The sequence below is a fragment of the Podarcis vaucheri genome, assembly GCF_965113315.1.
Source record: "Podarcis vaucheri genome assembly, chromosome: 2".
NCBI classification, from domain to species: Eukaryota; Metazoa; Chordata; class Lepidosauria; order Squamata; family Lacertidae; genus Podarcis; species Podarcis vaucheri.
This window is the reverse complement of record NC_138760.1, coordinates 131,673,762-131,690,289: the sequence shown is the minus strand read 5'-3', so window position 1 is coordinate 131,690,289 and position 16,528 is coordinate 131,673,762. Positions and strand designations below refer to the sequence as shown.

The 16,528-nt window shown below is 48.0% G+C and overlaps 2 protein-coding genes and 1 long non-coding RNA gene across 3 annotated transcripts in view; 2 read left to right on the top strand and 1 right to left on the bottom strand.

Annotated features, from left to right (window-relative positions):
• LOC309525846 overlaps positions 1 to 16,528 on the bottom strand; it is an 86,569-nt gene that overhangs the window by 59,705 nt on the left and 10,336 nt on the right. Inside the window, exon 3 of the long non-coding RNA XR_014216542.1 lies at positions 10,574 to 10,958. This is a non-coding gene — a long non-coding RNA (uncharacterized lncRNA). The remainder of the gene's footprint in view (positions 1 to 10,573; positions 10,959 to 16,528) is intronic.
• Positions 1 to 16,528, top strand: part of LOC309527581 (uncharacterized protein) — a 35,795-nt gene that overhangs the window by 11,876 nt on the left and 7,391 nt on the right. Inside the window, exon 3 of the mRNA XM_082214405.1 lies at positions 11,888 to 11,982. The gene's annotated coding sequence lies outside the window, so the exon portion shown is untranslated. The remainder of the gene's footprint in view (positions 1 to 11,887; positions 11,983 to 16,528) is intronic.
• LOC309527579 (uncharacterized protein) lies at positions 2,101 to 5,550 on the top strand (the record flags this gene model as incomplete). Its single annotated transcript, XM_082214404.1, has 2 exons — positions 2,101 to 2,261; positions 5,030 to 5,550. The coding sequence occupies exons 1-2, from the start codon at positions 2,162 to 2,164 to the stop codon at positions 5,548 to 5,550; spliced, it is 621 nt and encodes a 206-aa protein (XP_082070530.1). The 5' UTR covers positions 2,101 to 2,161.

Sequence of the window (16,528 nt, the reverse complement as noted above, 5' to 3'; positions counted from 1 at the left end):
TGCTCCCAAGGGACCCGTGTCTCTCTCCCAAGGGACCCTCCTAATATTGCAACAGACTTTCCCTCTGCGAGTGAGCAGGGGAAGCGTTGTTATTATTTCATTTACCCCCCACCCGTCTGGGCGCAGGGCACTAAGCGGCCTCTGAGCCGAGAATCACAGAGAACTCTGCACATGCCCTGGAGCACCCGGGTTCTGGGAGGGAAGGAGGACAGCCAGCCAGCCCGGGGGCTGTGCTCAGCTTGCGAAGGGTTAAACGGAACGGAGCCGGAGTCCTAGAGAGGACAGGAAGTGGAGAGGCGGGGCGGGTCCTCCAGAGCCGAGTCCCCTCCCTCCGTGTCTCTTGTCTCCTCCCCGCGCTGCCTCGGTTTCCCTCCTGGGAAGAAGAATCCGGGGGTGAGTCTCCTCTCTCTCCCCCCTTGGGGGGCCCATGGGAGAAGGGGGTCCCGGGGCTGCAGGGGGAGACCCCCCAGTCTGGGAGCAGAGGGGGGTCCTGCCCCCCATTCCTCTCTGCCAAGCCTGGGAGGGGGCCAGTTTCCAGGGGGGGGGCTGCAGCTCTGCTCTTCCTGGGCATCCTCTTTGGGGAAGGAGGGAGGGGTCCGGGGGGGGAGAGGGCATGCCCCCAGAATGCCCCTTCCAGGGGAGGAGCCCCTGCCAGGCCGGCCTCCCCCCCCCCCTGCCAGACCCTCCTCCAGATCAGCTCAGGTCTCCAGCCCAGAGCCTCAGGGGAAGCCTCTCTGGGCAGCAGGGGCCACGCCTGGGGCTCCTCCGTGGAGAAGAGGGGAGAGCCAGAGGGCTGAGCTGGCTGCACTGGGCTTGCCAGGGTTCAAGGGAAGGGAGCTGCCTTCCTTGAGAGGAGAGGGTGGAAAGCCGCCTGAAGGACCCCAAGATCTTGTCCTGAAGGGGGGGAGGCGATGCAGGGAGGAGGAGAAGGAGGGGGCTCTGGGTGGCAGGTCTGCCAACGTTTCTCTCTCTGATCCCAGAGTGAGCTTTCAAGGATGTTCCCCATCCTGGAGTTTCTCTGCAGCTGCTACTATTAAAAAACAAGCCCATAGCCTTTGGAATCCCCTGGTCGCCCATCTCTTCCCAAAGGAGGAACCCCAGTCTTGTCTCCATTGCAGAATGCTTTATTTACATTAAAGTTATAACTTTCACGTAGGTAAAACTGGAACTCCCTCCCACAGGAGCCAGGGATTGGAGAGACTTTTCTAAAGGGAACTAAGACAATCTATACATGGCAAGCATGACTGTGAATAATACTCTCTTAGAAAAATGTAAGATACAGAAGGGGACATTTATTTATGTATTATCAAGAAGAATAAAGCAAGGATAAACGACACCTACTCCCCACCTTCTGGGACAAAAGAGGGATTATCAGTCATTGTGTGGCTCCTACTACTAACAGGGGACATCTCAAAATAGACTAGTTCTATCAAGCTACCCTAAGCCTTTGGGAATCTTGCCACAAGAGGAGCGTAAAGCTCACCTCTGGAGTTTTTGGAGGATATACATGCCTGGTGTTCTTAAGAACACTGCAGATTTAGGACATGGGGAAGATCTATACTTTGATTGCTTCCGTGCCAGGGTGGGGGCCACATTTTGGGACTGTAGTCTTGCGAAAATGGCTCCTCTGCTTCCACATACAGATTTGGTCCCCATGCAACTCTTGACAGAGGTGGATACGGCTACACCATCTGCCTGGCTTGCGATGAGAGAGCTCAAAGATTGTGAATAGGGCTCTCCATACAAAGCACCTAGCATGGGGGCACCTACATGTAATATCTACTCTGCTATTTTCTGCCCATGCTCTGGGGTTTCAGTTTTCAGGCTTGCGGACAGGACGGTGACTGGTTTTTTTTTACCAAGTTCTGTCAGTTATCCCCACTGAGTTCAATGGGTCACTATTGTGCAGACCATGCCAGGCTTGCATGTGGGGTGAGGAGCATACGGAAGAAATTGGAATCACTGGAGATGTTTAGAAATGGGGCTTCTCTTGAGAAGGGGCTGCTCCAATTATTCTTCTCCAGGGGCAGGAGAATATCTAGGGAAAGAGGATCCCTGCAGGGCCTCTGAGGCTCCCTTTGTTTCTTCCTCTCTCCTGCAGCTTGTTTTCGCTTCTTGACTGCTCAGGAAGGATGAAAGAGATCCTGCAAAGCTCATAAGGATGGAAGGGGGAAGATGGACGGTTGACCTGGTCAGGTTGTCTCCTGCATCCCTCCTCACAACCTCTGAGCGTTCCCTCCCAGGGACCTCTGAGAGATCTGGTGAGTTCCAGGGGAGGGGAGATGGGGACATGGATGGAACCGGAGAGGTATTGGGGCTTGCTCGGGGGGCACCATTTCGGGCTCCTCCACCTGCCTGTCTGCACCTTTGACATCTGCAGGCAATTTGAGCTAGGAATACATCACAGCTCTCCTACTACTGCGATGTATTGGCAGCTCAAAATGTCTAAAACCAGTACTGTGATTGAATGCTCTACCAGTGTCAGACAACTTACCAATCCTTCAGGCAGCATTAGAAGTCATGACTCTTGAAAGTAACCTGATCCTGGGCTTCCGATTTGTCTGCGAAGGGAAATGGCAAGGCGGTGAGAGTCGTCCGTCTAAAAGACGACTGTTATCGGGGCTTTTGAGCAGTGGGGGTGAGTGCCAGGGTTAGACACCCCCCAAAAAAGCCCCAAGGGTAGTGGGGTGTCGAGGGGACCAGCCGGGTGTGAAGAGGCTTGCCGTGATTCCCGGAGCCCTGACGCTGTATCGGCAGGTCAGCAACCACACTACCTGCGGTGTACGAGGCATCCATATCTTTCTGGTATAATTCCTCTGTGTATTCTTGCCACCTCTTTTTCATGTCTTCTGCTTCTGTTTGGTCCTTACCACTTTTGTCTTTTATTATGGTAATCTTTGTACGAAATGTTCCTTTCATATCTCCAATTTTCTTGAACAGACCTCTGGTTTCTCCTGTTCTATTGTTTTCCTCTATTTCTTTGCATTGCTCGTTTAAGAAGGCCTTCTTGTCTCTCCTTGCTATTTTTTGGAAATCTGCATTCAATTTCCTGTATTTTTCACTATCTCCCACGCATTTTGCTTGCCTTCTCTCCCCCACTATTTGTAAGGCCTCGTTGGGCAACCACTTTGCTTTCTTGCATTTCCTTTTCATTGGGATGGTTTTAGTTGCTGCCTCCTGTATAATGTTACGAGCCTCCATCCATAGTTCTTCAGGCACTCTGTCCACCAAATCTAAATCCTTAAACCTGTTCTTCGCTTCCACTGTGTATTCATAAGGGATTTGATTTAGATTGTATCTTACCGGCCCAGTGGTTTTTCCTACTTTCTTCAGTTTAAGCTTGAATTTTGCTATAAGAAGCTGATGATCTGAGCCACAGTCAGCTCCAGGTCTTGTTTTTGCTGACTTGTATAGAGCTTCTCCATCTTTGGCTGCAGAGAATATAATCAATCTGATTTTGATGCTGCTCATCTGGTGATGTCGATGTGTAGAGTCGTCTCTTGTGTTGTTGGAAAAGAGCGTTTATGATGACCAGCTTGTTCTCTTGGCAGAACTCTATCAGCCTTTGCCCTGCTTTGTTTTGATCTCCAAGGCCAAACTTGCCAGTTGTTCCTTTTATCTCTTGAGTCCCTACTTTAGCATTCCAATCCCCTATAATGAGAAGAACATCCTTGTTTGGTGTCATTTCTATAAGGTGTTGTAAGTCATCATAGAATTGGTCAATTTCAGTTTCTTCAGCACCAGTGGTTGGTGCATAAACCTGGATTACTGTGATGTTAAAAGGTCTGCCTTAGATTTGTATCGAGATCATTCTATCATTTTTGAGATTGCATCTCAGTACAGCTTTCACCACTCTTTTATTGACTATGAGGGCCACTCCATTTCTTTTATGGGATTCTTGCCCACAGTAGTAGATATGATGGTCATCCGAACTGAATTCGCCCATTCCTGTCCATTTTTGTTCACTGATGCCCACGATGTCAATATTTATTCCTGCCATCTCATTTTTGACCACATCCAACTTACCAAGGTTCACGGTTCTTACATTCCAGGTTCCTATGCAATATTTTTCTTTAGATCATTGGACTTTCCTATCGCTTCCAGGCATATCCGCAACTGAGCGACCTTTCGGCTTTGGCCCAGCCGCTTTTTCAGCTCTGAATATACTTGTACTTGTCCTCCGCTCTTCCTCAGTAGCATGTTGGACGCCTTCCGACCTAAGGTGCTCATCTTCCAGCGTCATAACTTTTGTACAAGTTGCTCTTGCGGCTGTTGTGTTTAGATCAAGTGTGAGTTAGTCACTTTTCCTCTTTTGTCACCAATGAAACAATACAGAGTTAGTCTACTCTTGAAAATGGGAGTGGGGTTCAAACTGAAGAAAGTGATTTAGGTATAAATTAAAATTTAGACCAAATTTAGATTGAGGCAACAGCTGGTGGGGAGTGTGCAGGTGAAGAAGTTGCTGTTTGTTTCACAGACAATTTGCTGGATCTTGTCCAGAGAGCTCTGCATAAGGAAGTCAAGGAGGAGAATCGTGGGGTCATGGACCCTCTTGGTAACGCTTCCTGTTGGATCATAATATCTGTTCTGAAATTAAGCAAGTAACTTTGAAAGTCCATACATACCTCTATGTGATGAACCTTCACTATTTAGATGGAGACCAACAGCATTCGGGATTCTAACATCCCCACCATGAACCCTGAATGGAGGGATATCCACTGTTTTCTCTGCAATTTATTTCCTTCTAGTCATGCCTTTTAAAGAAATGACCAGGTTGTCTGAACTGGCCAGGCCTTCTTTAATGTCAGCCTCAGAGCTTTAAGAGAAATTGGAGATGGAGTGGATTCCAGGATTGAGCCAAACAAAATCTATCCCAGATAAAAACCAAGCAATATGTCAGTTAATACCAGCCAACAGTGAAAACTATAGTAAGGGCTCACGTCTAACTCTCTTCAGTTACTCCTCTATCACAAGCATTCATTAACTTTGTTCTTCCTGAGGCTCTAATTAGCTTCTCTCTTCATTGCAGATGGTGATGAATTGGAAGGGAAGAACAAGGGGGACCACAACAGAATTCACATAGCAGAGAAGTCAGAAAAATATACAAAGTGCGGAGAGAACATCTGCCAGAGCCCCCAGTCCACCTCACATCAAGGAAAGAGCTTTGTTCGGAGGGATAGAATCTCTTCACATGAAAGAACTAACAGTGGAGAGAAATTGTATCAGTGCAGAGAATGTGGGAAGAGCTTCTGTCACCGTCAGAATCTCACTTGCCATCAAAGAGTCCATACAGGGGAGAAACCATATCAGTGCTTGGAATGTGGAAAGAGCTTCAGTCAGAGGGTGCAACTCACTTCCCATCAAAGAATTCATACAGGGGAGAAACCCTATGAGTGCTTAAAGTGTGGAAAGAGCTTCAATCGGAAAGATGGTCTCACTTCCCATCAAAGAATTCATACAGGGGAGAAACCCTTTCAATGCCTTGAGTGTGGAAAGAGCTTTCGTCACAGTGCCAGTGCCACTGATAGGAGAAACCCTATCAGTGCTTAGAATGCGGAAAGAGCTTTAATCGGAAGGATGGTCTCAGTATCCATCAAAGAATTCATACAGGGGAGAAACCTTTTCAATGCCTTGAGTGTGGAAAGAGCTTTCGTCACAGTTCCGGTCTCACTTCCCATCAAAGAATTCATACAGGGAAGAAACCCTATCAATGCTTAGAATGCGGAAAGAGCTTCAGTCAAAGTTCCAATCTAACTATGCATCATAGAGTTCATACACGGGAAAAACCCTATCAGTGCTTGAAATGTGGGAAGAGCTTCAGTCACAGAGAGATTCTCACTTGCCATCAAAGAATTCATACAGGGGAGAAACCCTATCAGTGCTTGGAATGTGGAAAGCGCTTTAGTCAAAGTGCACATCTCACTTCCCATCAAATAATTCATACAGGGAAGAAACCCTATGAGTGCTTAAAGTGTGGAAAGAGCTTTTGTCGGAAGGATGGTCTCACTTCCCATAACAGAATTCATACAGGGGAGAAACCCCATCAGTGCTTGGAATGTGGAAAGAGCTTTCATCAGAGAAGTAATCTCACTTCCCATCAGAGAGTCCATTCAGGCGAGAAACCATATCAGTGCTTGGAATGCGGAAAGAGCTTTCGTAAGAGAGGTGATCTCACTTCCCATCAAAGAATCCATACAGGCGAGAAACCATATCCATGCCTGGAATGTGGAAAGAGCTTCGGGTATATGCAGTGTCTTAGTTTGCATCAAAAACTTCATACGGGGGAGAAACCCTATCAGTGCTTTGAATGTGGAAAGAGCTTCAGCCAGGGGGGCCATCTCACTTCCCATCAAAGAATTCATACAGGAGAGAAACCATATCAATGCTTAAAATGTGGGAAGAGCTTCAGTCTCAGGCACAATCTCACTTTGCACCAAAGAATTCATACAGGGGAGAAACCATATCAGTGCTTGGAATGTGGAAAGAGCTTCAGTATCAGGCACAATCTCACTTTGCACCAAAGAATTCATACAGGAAGGAAACCCTATCAGTGCTTGGAATGTGGAAAAAGCTTTCGTCACAGTTCCACTCTCACTTTCCATCAAAGAATTCATACAGGGGAGAAACCCTTTCAATGCCTTGAGTGTGGAAAGAGCTTTCGTCACAGTTCCACTCTCACTTTCCATCAAAGAATTCATACAGGGGAGAAACCCTTTCAATGCCTTGAGTGTGGAAAGAGCTTTCGTCACAGTTCCACTCTCACTTTCCATCAAAGAATTCACCCAGGGGAGAAGCCCTATCAGTGCTTGGAATGTGGAAAGAGCTTTCGTCAGAGGGGTGATCTCACTTCCCATCAAAGAGTCCATACAGGGGAGAATCCATATCAGTGCTTGGAATGTGGAAAGCGCTTTAGTCAAAGTGCACATCTCACTTCCCATCAAAGAGTCCATACAGGGGAGAAACCATATCAGTGCTTGGAATGTGGAAAGCGCTTTAGTCAAAGTGCACATCTCACTTCCCATCAAAGAGTCCATACATGCGAGAAACCATATCAGTGCTTGGAATGTGGAAAAAGCTTCACTAAGAGGATGCACCTTACTTCCCATCACAGAATTCATACAGAGGGAAAACCAAAAAAAGAAAAATAATAACGCAAACATTATTGAACATCCCTTACAAAACACATTTGCATAGAAAAGAGAAAGGGCATGGGAAAATAACTAAAAATACCCTTTATCACATTTGTATCATATCATTTGTCAACACATAGAAAGGCAGGCTCCCCCAGAGCTCCCCTGGGTGCCCCCTCTTCTCCCTGTCTCCCACCCTGAGTGATCGTTCCACTCTAGCAATAATTACTCAGAATATGCACTCCTGGATAAACCCACCTGTATTTCGTATCCAGCCTTTTCCCTCCCCTTTAGCAAGATGGTACTTTCCCTACATTCCGCCCCCCCAGCCCAGCCTTCAAATCTTAACCACTCAGACAGTGCAATATGACTCTTATTATGATTGTCTAACAATCCAAATTAGTATTTCTCCAGTTTCTAGGTCTAGTTTCTATAAAGCTTTATTAAAGCTGTTCCAACAAATCTCAGTCAAGTCACAGTCCAAAATTATTGTCCTTCTTAATGTTCATCCAATCCTGCTTCCTCTTCTTTTACTAATCTTCTTTCCTAATCCACTGGGGGTGGGGAAGAATGCATATTAAATCCCTTTCCTCATACGAGATCAGGAGTTGCACTGCATCCCCTTTTGCTGGATGTACCTTTTTCTCTGCCGATAATTCCCACACCAGCTCATCCCAACGCAGCCTTGTCTTTCCATGGAGCTCTTTCTCTCTCCTCCTGTTCTTCCGTTACCTGCTCAACAGAACCTTCTGCCACTCCCAGAGACTCCTTTCCAATGACTCCCAGCTTATGACCCACAAATTCACCTCAGTCTCTTTTTCTGGAACCCTTCTTGGTCTTCAATGCCAAGGTGCTCCATGTCTGAATGGAGAGCAGAGCTGCAGAAGTTTGTTTGGAGTGAATGCATCTGGTTCTCCATAAATCAGGCAGAGGCAAAGTTCATTGGCAAAAGAAGAACTTTCTACTAAAGGTTTTTCAGCTTCGTTACAGAACAAAGCTTCAGGGGACTTAGCAGATGTGAAAGTTAGAAAATGAAAGTAAAAAAGAGAAACCAGCCCACTGAGCTCACAGATTTATCTTTCTGGCTCTGTGTGACCTTGAGATAACAAAACACAAATCATAATAAACCCAGTTGCCTCAGCAGAAAAGGACAAAACCTTCTGGAAGGAACCAGTGTTTTCCAGTATTTTTGGATTCCGCCCTCGGGATTTTATCTGTGACATTTTGTTCCACTGCCAGAAAAGCATCTTTAGCTCCCTAGTTCCTGTGGCAACACTTTGGTCCAAGTTTCAAACTTTTTAAATTAGCACGGTGGTTAGCTTGTTGCAGGCTTGTTAAGCCTCTTTGAATATAGGATTTCTGGTAAGATCCCTTCTACTCCCTCATAAAAAGACACGACACAATCTTGTTAAAGTCAATATAAAAGTAGTTTACTCATTCAGTTCACAGATGCATCCCTGAAGGCAGACTTGGGTTACAAAAGTGTCTAACTATATGAACTATCCCATAAGGGTGTTAGTCCCAAGTGACTGCAACTGAGCTGTCACTTCTCCTAATATATAGAAAGACAAAATGGAGAAAAAGATCAGAACGTGGAGGACATGTGCTCCTCTACCCAGAATAGGCCACACCTACTTCAAGTCACATGTAGTGGAAGTCTGTCCCAGCTCAGGAGGAAACAGGAAGTTTTCTCCTGAGTAGTAGAAAACATCCCCAAACATGTCCACTGTAGAAATGTTGTACTTGACTGCTATAAGTTTCACATCCCACAGGAAGGGAGCCTGGGTGTCACCGGGTCCTGCCCCCTGCAAGTCAGGAATCTCGTCCAAGACAGATGGTCATCCAACCTCTGCTTTAAAAACTCCATGGAAGGATAGTCCAGCACCTACCAAGGGAGTCTGTTCCACTCTGGAAGAACTCTTCCTGTCCTAAAGTATTTCCTGAGGTTTAGATGGAATCTACTTTCTTGTAACTTGAAGCCATTGCTCCATCCTGAACACCTTGCTCCATCCTGCAGGTGACAGCCCTTTCATAACATGTATACGTTGTAGAAAATAACAATTCAATAAAATTTCATTTGGATGATTCCGATTTCTTTTAAGCCTATGGCCTAGCTTAACTGAAAAGGCCTGTGCCTGCTTACCTTTGATGGAACAGAACGAGCTGCTTTTAGGTACTGTATGTAGCAAATGTCTGTTCCAGAACCCTGTAAAGAAAAAAAGTTGGAGTTGTATGCATGGAAAGAGAATCAGCCAGGCATGGCAATTGTGATTTATCTTGAACTGTTTTGTAGATGGATGAAAGAGGACGTTGTAAGACATTTAGTGGTTAGGAATATTAGCCAAAGTCTTAAAAAAGAAAAACACAAAAAAATAGTTATATGTCATCACACGATTATATGATGAGGGCTTATCTGAAGAGCCAAATGATTTTGGTTAGCTCAGGATGATGACATTGGGCTGCAACTATTAAGATTGCAGCGATCCTTTGGTGAATAGGAATGATGTGCAATTTGCCATTCCATCCCCAAAAAAACCTAGAACCCGAAACACCTTGGGGGATCTCACATTAGAAATCATGACCGTAAAGAGAAAGAATATGAATAACAACTGGGCAACATATAAGGATCACTGGAAGAGTAAAATAATAAACCTAAATTGAAAGAATATAATAAAGTTAGAAATATTTGAACAATTGGCTGCAATTTTTTTCAAATTAATCAGAGATTGGCAAAAGATAAAAAGGATTTGAGAAAGAAACTTCAAGATTGGATGAGTACTTCAAAGGTACCCCTGCCCGAACGGGCCAGTCTTGACAGACTCTGGGGTTTGTGCGCCCATCTCACATCTATAGGCCGGGGGCCAGCGCTGTCCGGAGATACTTCCGGGTCACGTGGCCAGCGTGACAAGCTGCATCTGGCGAGCCAGCGCAGCACACGGAATGCCGTTTACCTTCCCGCTGGTAAGCGGTACCTATTTATCTACTTGCACCCGGGGGTGCTTTCGAACTGCTAGGTTGGCAGGCGCTGGGACCGAGCAGCGGGAGCGCACCCCGCCACGGGGATTCGAGCCGCCGACCTTTCGATCGGCAAGCCCTAGGCGCTGAGGCTTTAACCCACAGCGCCACCCGCGTCCCTGCTGGATGAGTACTTAATCCAATCTAAAAGTAAACGTATTTCCAAATTATATGATTTGCTCCTAGAATGAGAGGTAAAGGAGGAGCAAGTGAAAACAGCGATGGTAAAGTAGGCGTAGGATTTAGGGGAAAATATGATGAGCCTGTGGAAATGGCTGTGGAAAAGGGATATTAAATTTACGGCATTCCACAATTTAAGAGAGGAAGTAATGATAATGCAATACAGATGGTATCTGACCCCGGTTAGACTGGCAAAAATGTATACAAACTAGTGATGTTTGTTGGAGATGCAACAATGGGGCAGGAACCTTTCTACACATGTGGTGGGAATGCAAAGAGATAGTGGAATTCTGGGAAAAGATTTACAACGAGTTGAAAAAGTGATTAAGGGATGGGCTATCTTTTGATGAGTGTGGAAAGAGCTTTCGTCACCGTTACACTCTCACTTTCCATCAAGGAATTCATACAGGGGAGAAACCATATCAGTGTTTGGAATGTGGATAGTGCTTCCGGGAGCAAACCAAGCTCACTTCCCATCAAAGAATTCACACAGGGGAGAAACCCTTTCAATGCCATGAGTGTGGAAAGAGCTTTGGTCACAGTTCCTATCTCGTGACCCATCAAAGAACTCATACAGGTCAGAAACCATATCAGTGCTTGGAATGTGGAAAGAGCTTCAATCGGAAAGATGTTCTCACTTCCCATCAAAGAATTCATACAGAGTGGAAACCAAAAGAAAAACTAACGCAAACATTATTAAACAACCTTTACAAAACATATTTGTATAGAAAAGAGAAAGGGCGGGGGAGAATAACTAAAAATACCCTTTATCACTTTTGTATCATATATATTATATCATTTGTCAACACATAGAAAGGTAGGCTTCCCCCAGCTCTCCCCTGGGTGCCCCCCTACTCCTCGTCACCCACACAGAGTGATTCTTACTCTGTAGCAATAATTATTCAGAATATGCTCTCCAGGATAAACCCAGCTGTATTTATTATCCAGTAACCTTCAGCAAGATGGCACTTTCCCTACATTGTGCCCGCATAGCCCAGCCTTGCAATCTTAACCACTCAGACAGTGGTCCAGTGGCGCAGCGGCAGCAGGGGTCCCCTATTAGCTAAAGTGGTGCTTCAGTTTAAGAACAGTTTCAGGTTAAGAACGGACCTCCAGAACGAATTAAGTACTTACCCTGAGGTACCACTGTAATACAAATTAGTATTTCTCCAGTTTCTAGGTCCAGTTTCTATAAAGCCTTATTAAAACTGTTCCAACAAATCTCAGTCAAGTCACAGTCCAAAATTATTGTGTCTTTTAATGTTCATCCAATCCTGCTTCCTCTTCTTTTACTAATCTTCTTTCCTAATCCACTGGGGGGTGGGGAAGAAGGCATATTAAATCTCTTTCCTCATACGAGATCGTAGCTTGTGTTATGAACAGTTTCTTCCTCCTGTTCTTCTTTCACCTGCTGAACAGAACCTTCTGCGCCACTCCCAGTGACTGCTTTCCAATGACTCCCGGCTTACAACCCACACATTCACCTCAGTCTCTCTTTCTGGGACCCGTCTTGGTCTTCAATGTAAAGGTGCTCCATGTCTGGATGGGGAGCAGAGCTGCAGAAGCTTGCTTGGAGTGGATGCATCTGGTTCTCCATAAATCAGGCAGAGGCAAAGTTCATTGGCAAAAGAAGAACTTTCTACTAAAGGTTTTTCCAGTTTCTCCTCTCAGGATTTTAGCCATGACATTTTGTCCCACTGCCAGAAAAGCATCTTTAGCTCCCTAGTTTCTGTGGCAACAATTTGACTCAAGTTTCCATCACAGAATCGTAGAATGGGAGAGTCAGAAGTGTGGGGATGTTTAGGGAGGCAGGAGAAGGATATATTGTTTACTAATACAGTGGTACCTCGCAAGACGAAATTAATTCGTCTTGGGTTGGCCTAGGGTGTGGTTGTTCATTTGTGGTTGGCTGTGGTGGTCTTTGTTTTCATGGGTGAGTGGGGTGGGTGGGTGTTTTGGATCAGGTTAGCCACATTGATTTGTATGCTGTAGGTGGGTTTTTGTCATTGTCTTGTTGGGCTGTCAAAATAATGTTGTTGGGCTGTGTTTGTGATAAAGGGGAGTCATACTGGGGTGATGGCGTTTGTTCAACACTGATCTTTTAAAAAGAAACTAATAACAATAGTAAACAACTGTGAGGTTGGACCCCAACAGATATCTAGTCCCACCCCCTGCAATAAAGAATCCCTGACATTTGGCCTTGCAGCCTCTGTTTGGAAAACCTCCAAAGAAAGCAATTCTGACACTGGTGGTTTAAAAACAGAGATTGGGGAAGGAGTGTTTGCTGACACTGAAGATCTAGAGAATCATTTAATTTAATTTTACTTCTTAACGCAGGAGTGCTGGAAAGGAGACAAATCAAGGGTGTGTGGGTGTGTGTGGGCATAATAATTAACTCATGCCCAGGTTGGGAAATGCCGCATCAGCGCCACAGCGAAATGGGTGCAGTTTCCCAGCCTTACTTGTGGCGCCTGTGAAATGGGTATATCACAGTGAGGCTGAATTTAGAGGTGCTTCAAGGTGAAGGAGAAGCAGGGAGGGGAAGGGGGCAGGCTGGGCTTTGCAAAGGGCCTGGTTTTTATTTTAAGGGTGGCGGTCTTATATTGGGGGTCTCCAGACCCAGGACCTTGAAGACCAGGCCGGCCTCGACCTCCGGGGGCAACTCGGACTCCAGGGCAGATTCTTCCAGGCGTCTCCCGGGTGGGGGCAGGAACAAAAATGGCAGGGCGCTGCTTGAGGGCACTGGGCATGACTGAGCCTCTGCCCCCAGCCTCCTCCAGGATCCAGCAGCCCAGCTTGGCCACCGGGGGCGAGGATCTGCCGAAGGAGGCTCCTGCGAGGAGGAGGAGAAAAAGGGGGTGGACTAGATGGCCCCTGGGTGTGAGTCTAGGAGCGGAAGGGCCTCGGGAGAGCCCCAAATCATCATCATCATCATCATCATCAGAATCTGGGTCCGGACCAAGGGGACCCCTCCCACCTAGCCCAGCCTCCTGGCAGCAGCCGACCAGGCGCCCCCCCCCGGGAACTCCGCAAGCAGGAGCGGAAGAGCATCCTCCCCTTCTCCTTCTCCCCCGCTCCAAGGTAGACTGGCTCTGTCCATGGAGGATCCCCTTGGGCATCGCTGGGACAAAGCAGAGCCCAAAGGGGACCAGGCGCCCCCCAAGCGAAGAGGCCCTCTTCAGGAAAGGGGAGGGGCTATCCCGGGCCACCTTCCCCTCCTCCTCCCCGCGCCCTCCCGGATCCTGGCCATGCCGCCCCACCTTCCCCCGCCTGGACTAGGCGACCCTCAGGGGTCCCTTCCAGCTCCAGAATTCTACGATTCTCTGAATTCTAAGTGAAATATACTCAGAGTCACAAAGTGATTTCATGCTCTTTATTCAGCTCATAGTGGTGAGGAGGAATGAATGAATGTCCCCTCAAAGTCTCTGCTTTATATACATTATTTACACAATGGGCTGCACATGATTGGCTAAGTCTGGAATTCTACTGTAAGCCAATCAGTTTGTGGATTCACTTATATCTGGAGCAGGATTGGGTGGTTCCTGCCAACCAATCATACTGCTGCATTGTTCTAGGACCAATCAGACTGCTGCATTCTGAATCCTATTGTTCTAGGACCAATCAGACTATTGTTCTAGGACCAATCAGACTGCTGCATTCTGAATCCTCTTGTTCTAGGACCAATCAGACTGCTGCATTCTGAATCCTATTGTTCTAGGACCAATCAGACTGCTGCAGTTTGGATCCTATTCAACTCAGTACATAACACTCAGATTCTGAAGTTGAATCGGAACCAGCGGGAAACAAGCTGCCTCCTCCTCCAGAATTTGGGGCGGGGGGGGCGGGAGGGAGAGCAGCGGGGGGGGGGCGCCCCATCTGACCTTGGCGCCTCTGAGTCTTCCTGCCTGAATGCAGAACCCGACCTTCGTCCCCGCTGAAGGTCCCTTTCTAAGTCTGGAGCGAGTTCTCCCACTGGGGGGGGGGGTGTCCTGATTTATTTATTTGCATTTCACAGATTCCCAGGGGGGTCGAGGGTCCTCCAGTCCAACCCTTTGCAGTGCCTAAAGTGGGGCTTGAACCCAGGACCCTCCAATCGAGAGTCTCCTGCTTGGCCAGCGGAGGCTTTTGCTCCCAAGGGACCCGTGTCTCTCTCCCAGGGACCCTCCTAATATTGCAACAGACTTTCCCTCTGCGAGTGAGCAGGGGAAGCATCATTATTATTTCATTTACCCCCCACCCGTCTGGGCGCAGGGCACTAAGCGGCCTCTGAGCCGAGAATCACAGAGAACTCTGCACATGCCCCGGAGCACCCGGGTTCTGGGAGGGGAGGAGGACAGCCAGCCAGCCCGGGGGCTGTGCTCAGCTTGCGAAGGGTTAAAGGGAACGGAGCCGGAGTCCTAGAGAGGACAGGAAGTGGAGAGGCGGGGCGGGCCCTCCAGAGCCGAGTCCCCTCCCTCCGTCTCTTGCCTCTTGTCTCCTCCCCGCGCTGCCTCGGTTTCCCTCCTGGGAAGAAGAATCCGGGGGTGAGTCTCCTCCTCTCTCTCCCCCCTTGGGGGGCCCATGGGAGAAGGGGGTCCGGGGGCTGCAGGGGGAGACCCCCGAGTCTGGGAGCAGAGGGGGGTCCTGCCCCCCCATTCCTCTCTGCCAAGCCTGGGAGGGGGCCAGTTTCCAGGGGGGGGGCTGCAGCTCTGCTCTTCCTTGGCATCCTCTTTGGGGAAGGAGGGAGGGGTCCGGGGGGGGGAGAGGGCATGCCCCCAGAATGCCCCCCCTTCCAGTGGAGGAGCCCCTGCCAGGCCTCCCCCCCCCCCCGGGCAGACCCTCCTCCAGCCCAGAGCCTCAGGGGAAGCCTCTCTGGGCAGCAGGGGCCACGCCTGGGGCTCCTCCGTGGAGAAGAGGGGAGAGCCAGAGGGCTGAGCTGGCTGCACTGGGCTTGCCAGGGTTCAAGGGAACGGAGCTGCCTTCCTTGAGAGGAGAGGGGGGAAAGCCGCCTGAAGGACCCCAAGATCTTGTCCTGAAGGGGGTGAGGCGATGCAGGGAGGAGAAGGAGGGGGGGGGGCTCTGGGTGGCAGGTCTGCCAACCTTTCTCTCTCCGATCCCTGAGTGAGCTTTCAAGGATGTTCCCTGTCCTGGAGTTTCTCTGCAGCTGCTGCTGTTGCAGAATGTTTTATTTACCGTATTTTTCGCTCTATAACACGCACCTGACCATAACTCGCACATCGTTTTTAGAGGAGGAAAACAAGGGAAAAACATTCTGAATGAAACAGTGGATGTATCATTTTTGTGCTTCATGCTGTGGCCACAGACACGTGATCTGATGGTGAATTTGGGGTGACCCAATGCAAAAATCCTGAGAATCCCTGTGGATCCATGCTTTGTAACCACATTTTTGCACCATTGCAGCCCCAGGCAACAGTGAGTGTATGATTTTTGGGGGGCAGGCTGTAGCCATGGACATGCTATGTGCTCTGATGGTGAATTTGGGGTGACCCAATGCAAAGATCCTGAGGATCCATGTGGATCCATGCTTTTTAACCACATTTTAAGTGGGGAGGGAAGGAAAAACACAGAATGGACAAGGAGCACGAGAGGGGTGTGCAGAGAAGCAGCTGGCTAAGAGGGGTATAATGGGAGGGAGGAAAGGAAGGCAAAAGTTTTCCCTCACCTACCCACCCAAGCCAGCCAGCTCTCGCGCTCTCTCTCTCTCCCTCCCTCCTGCATGTTTTCAGCAGCTTTCCCCTCTGCTTTCCCGACACTCTGCTTTCCCCTCTGCTTGCCTGGAGGGGAGAGGCTTTCCCTGCTCTTTGTTCCGTTTGAGCAAACACAGCAAGGAAACAGAGGGGGTGGGCAGTAAGACCCTGAGGCAGAATGCAGGAAAGCAGCCGCTTCCTCTTTTCAGGTTTCCCTTCTCCAAGACTCCCGATTTGATTTTTGCCTGTTTTTTTTTGCCATTTGGCTCCAGGGACCACACATTCGCTCAATAACACGCAAAGACATTTCCCCTTCCTTTTTTGGAGAAAAAATCTGCGTGTTATAGAGGGGAAAATACGGTACATTAAACTTACAACTTCCACAGTGCGTAGGTAAAACTGGAACTCCCTCCCGCAGGAGCCAGGGATTGGAGAGACTTTTCTAAAGGGAAATAATCTATACATGGCAAGCATGATTGTGAATAATACTCTCTTAGAAAAATGTAAGATACAGAA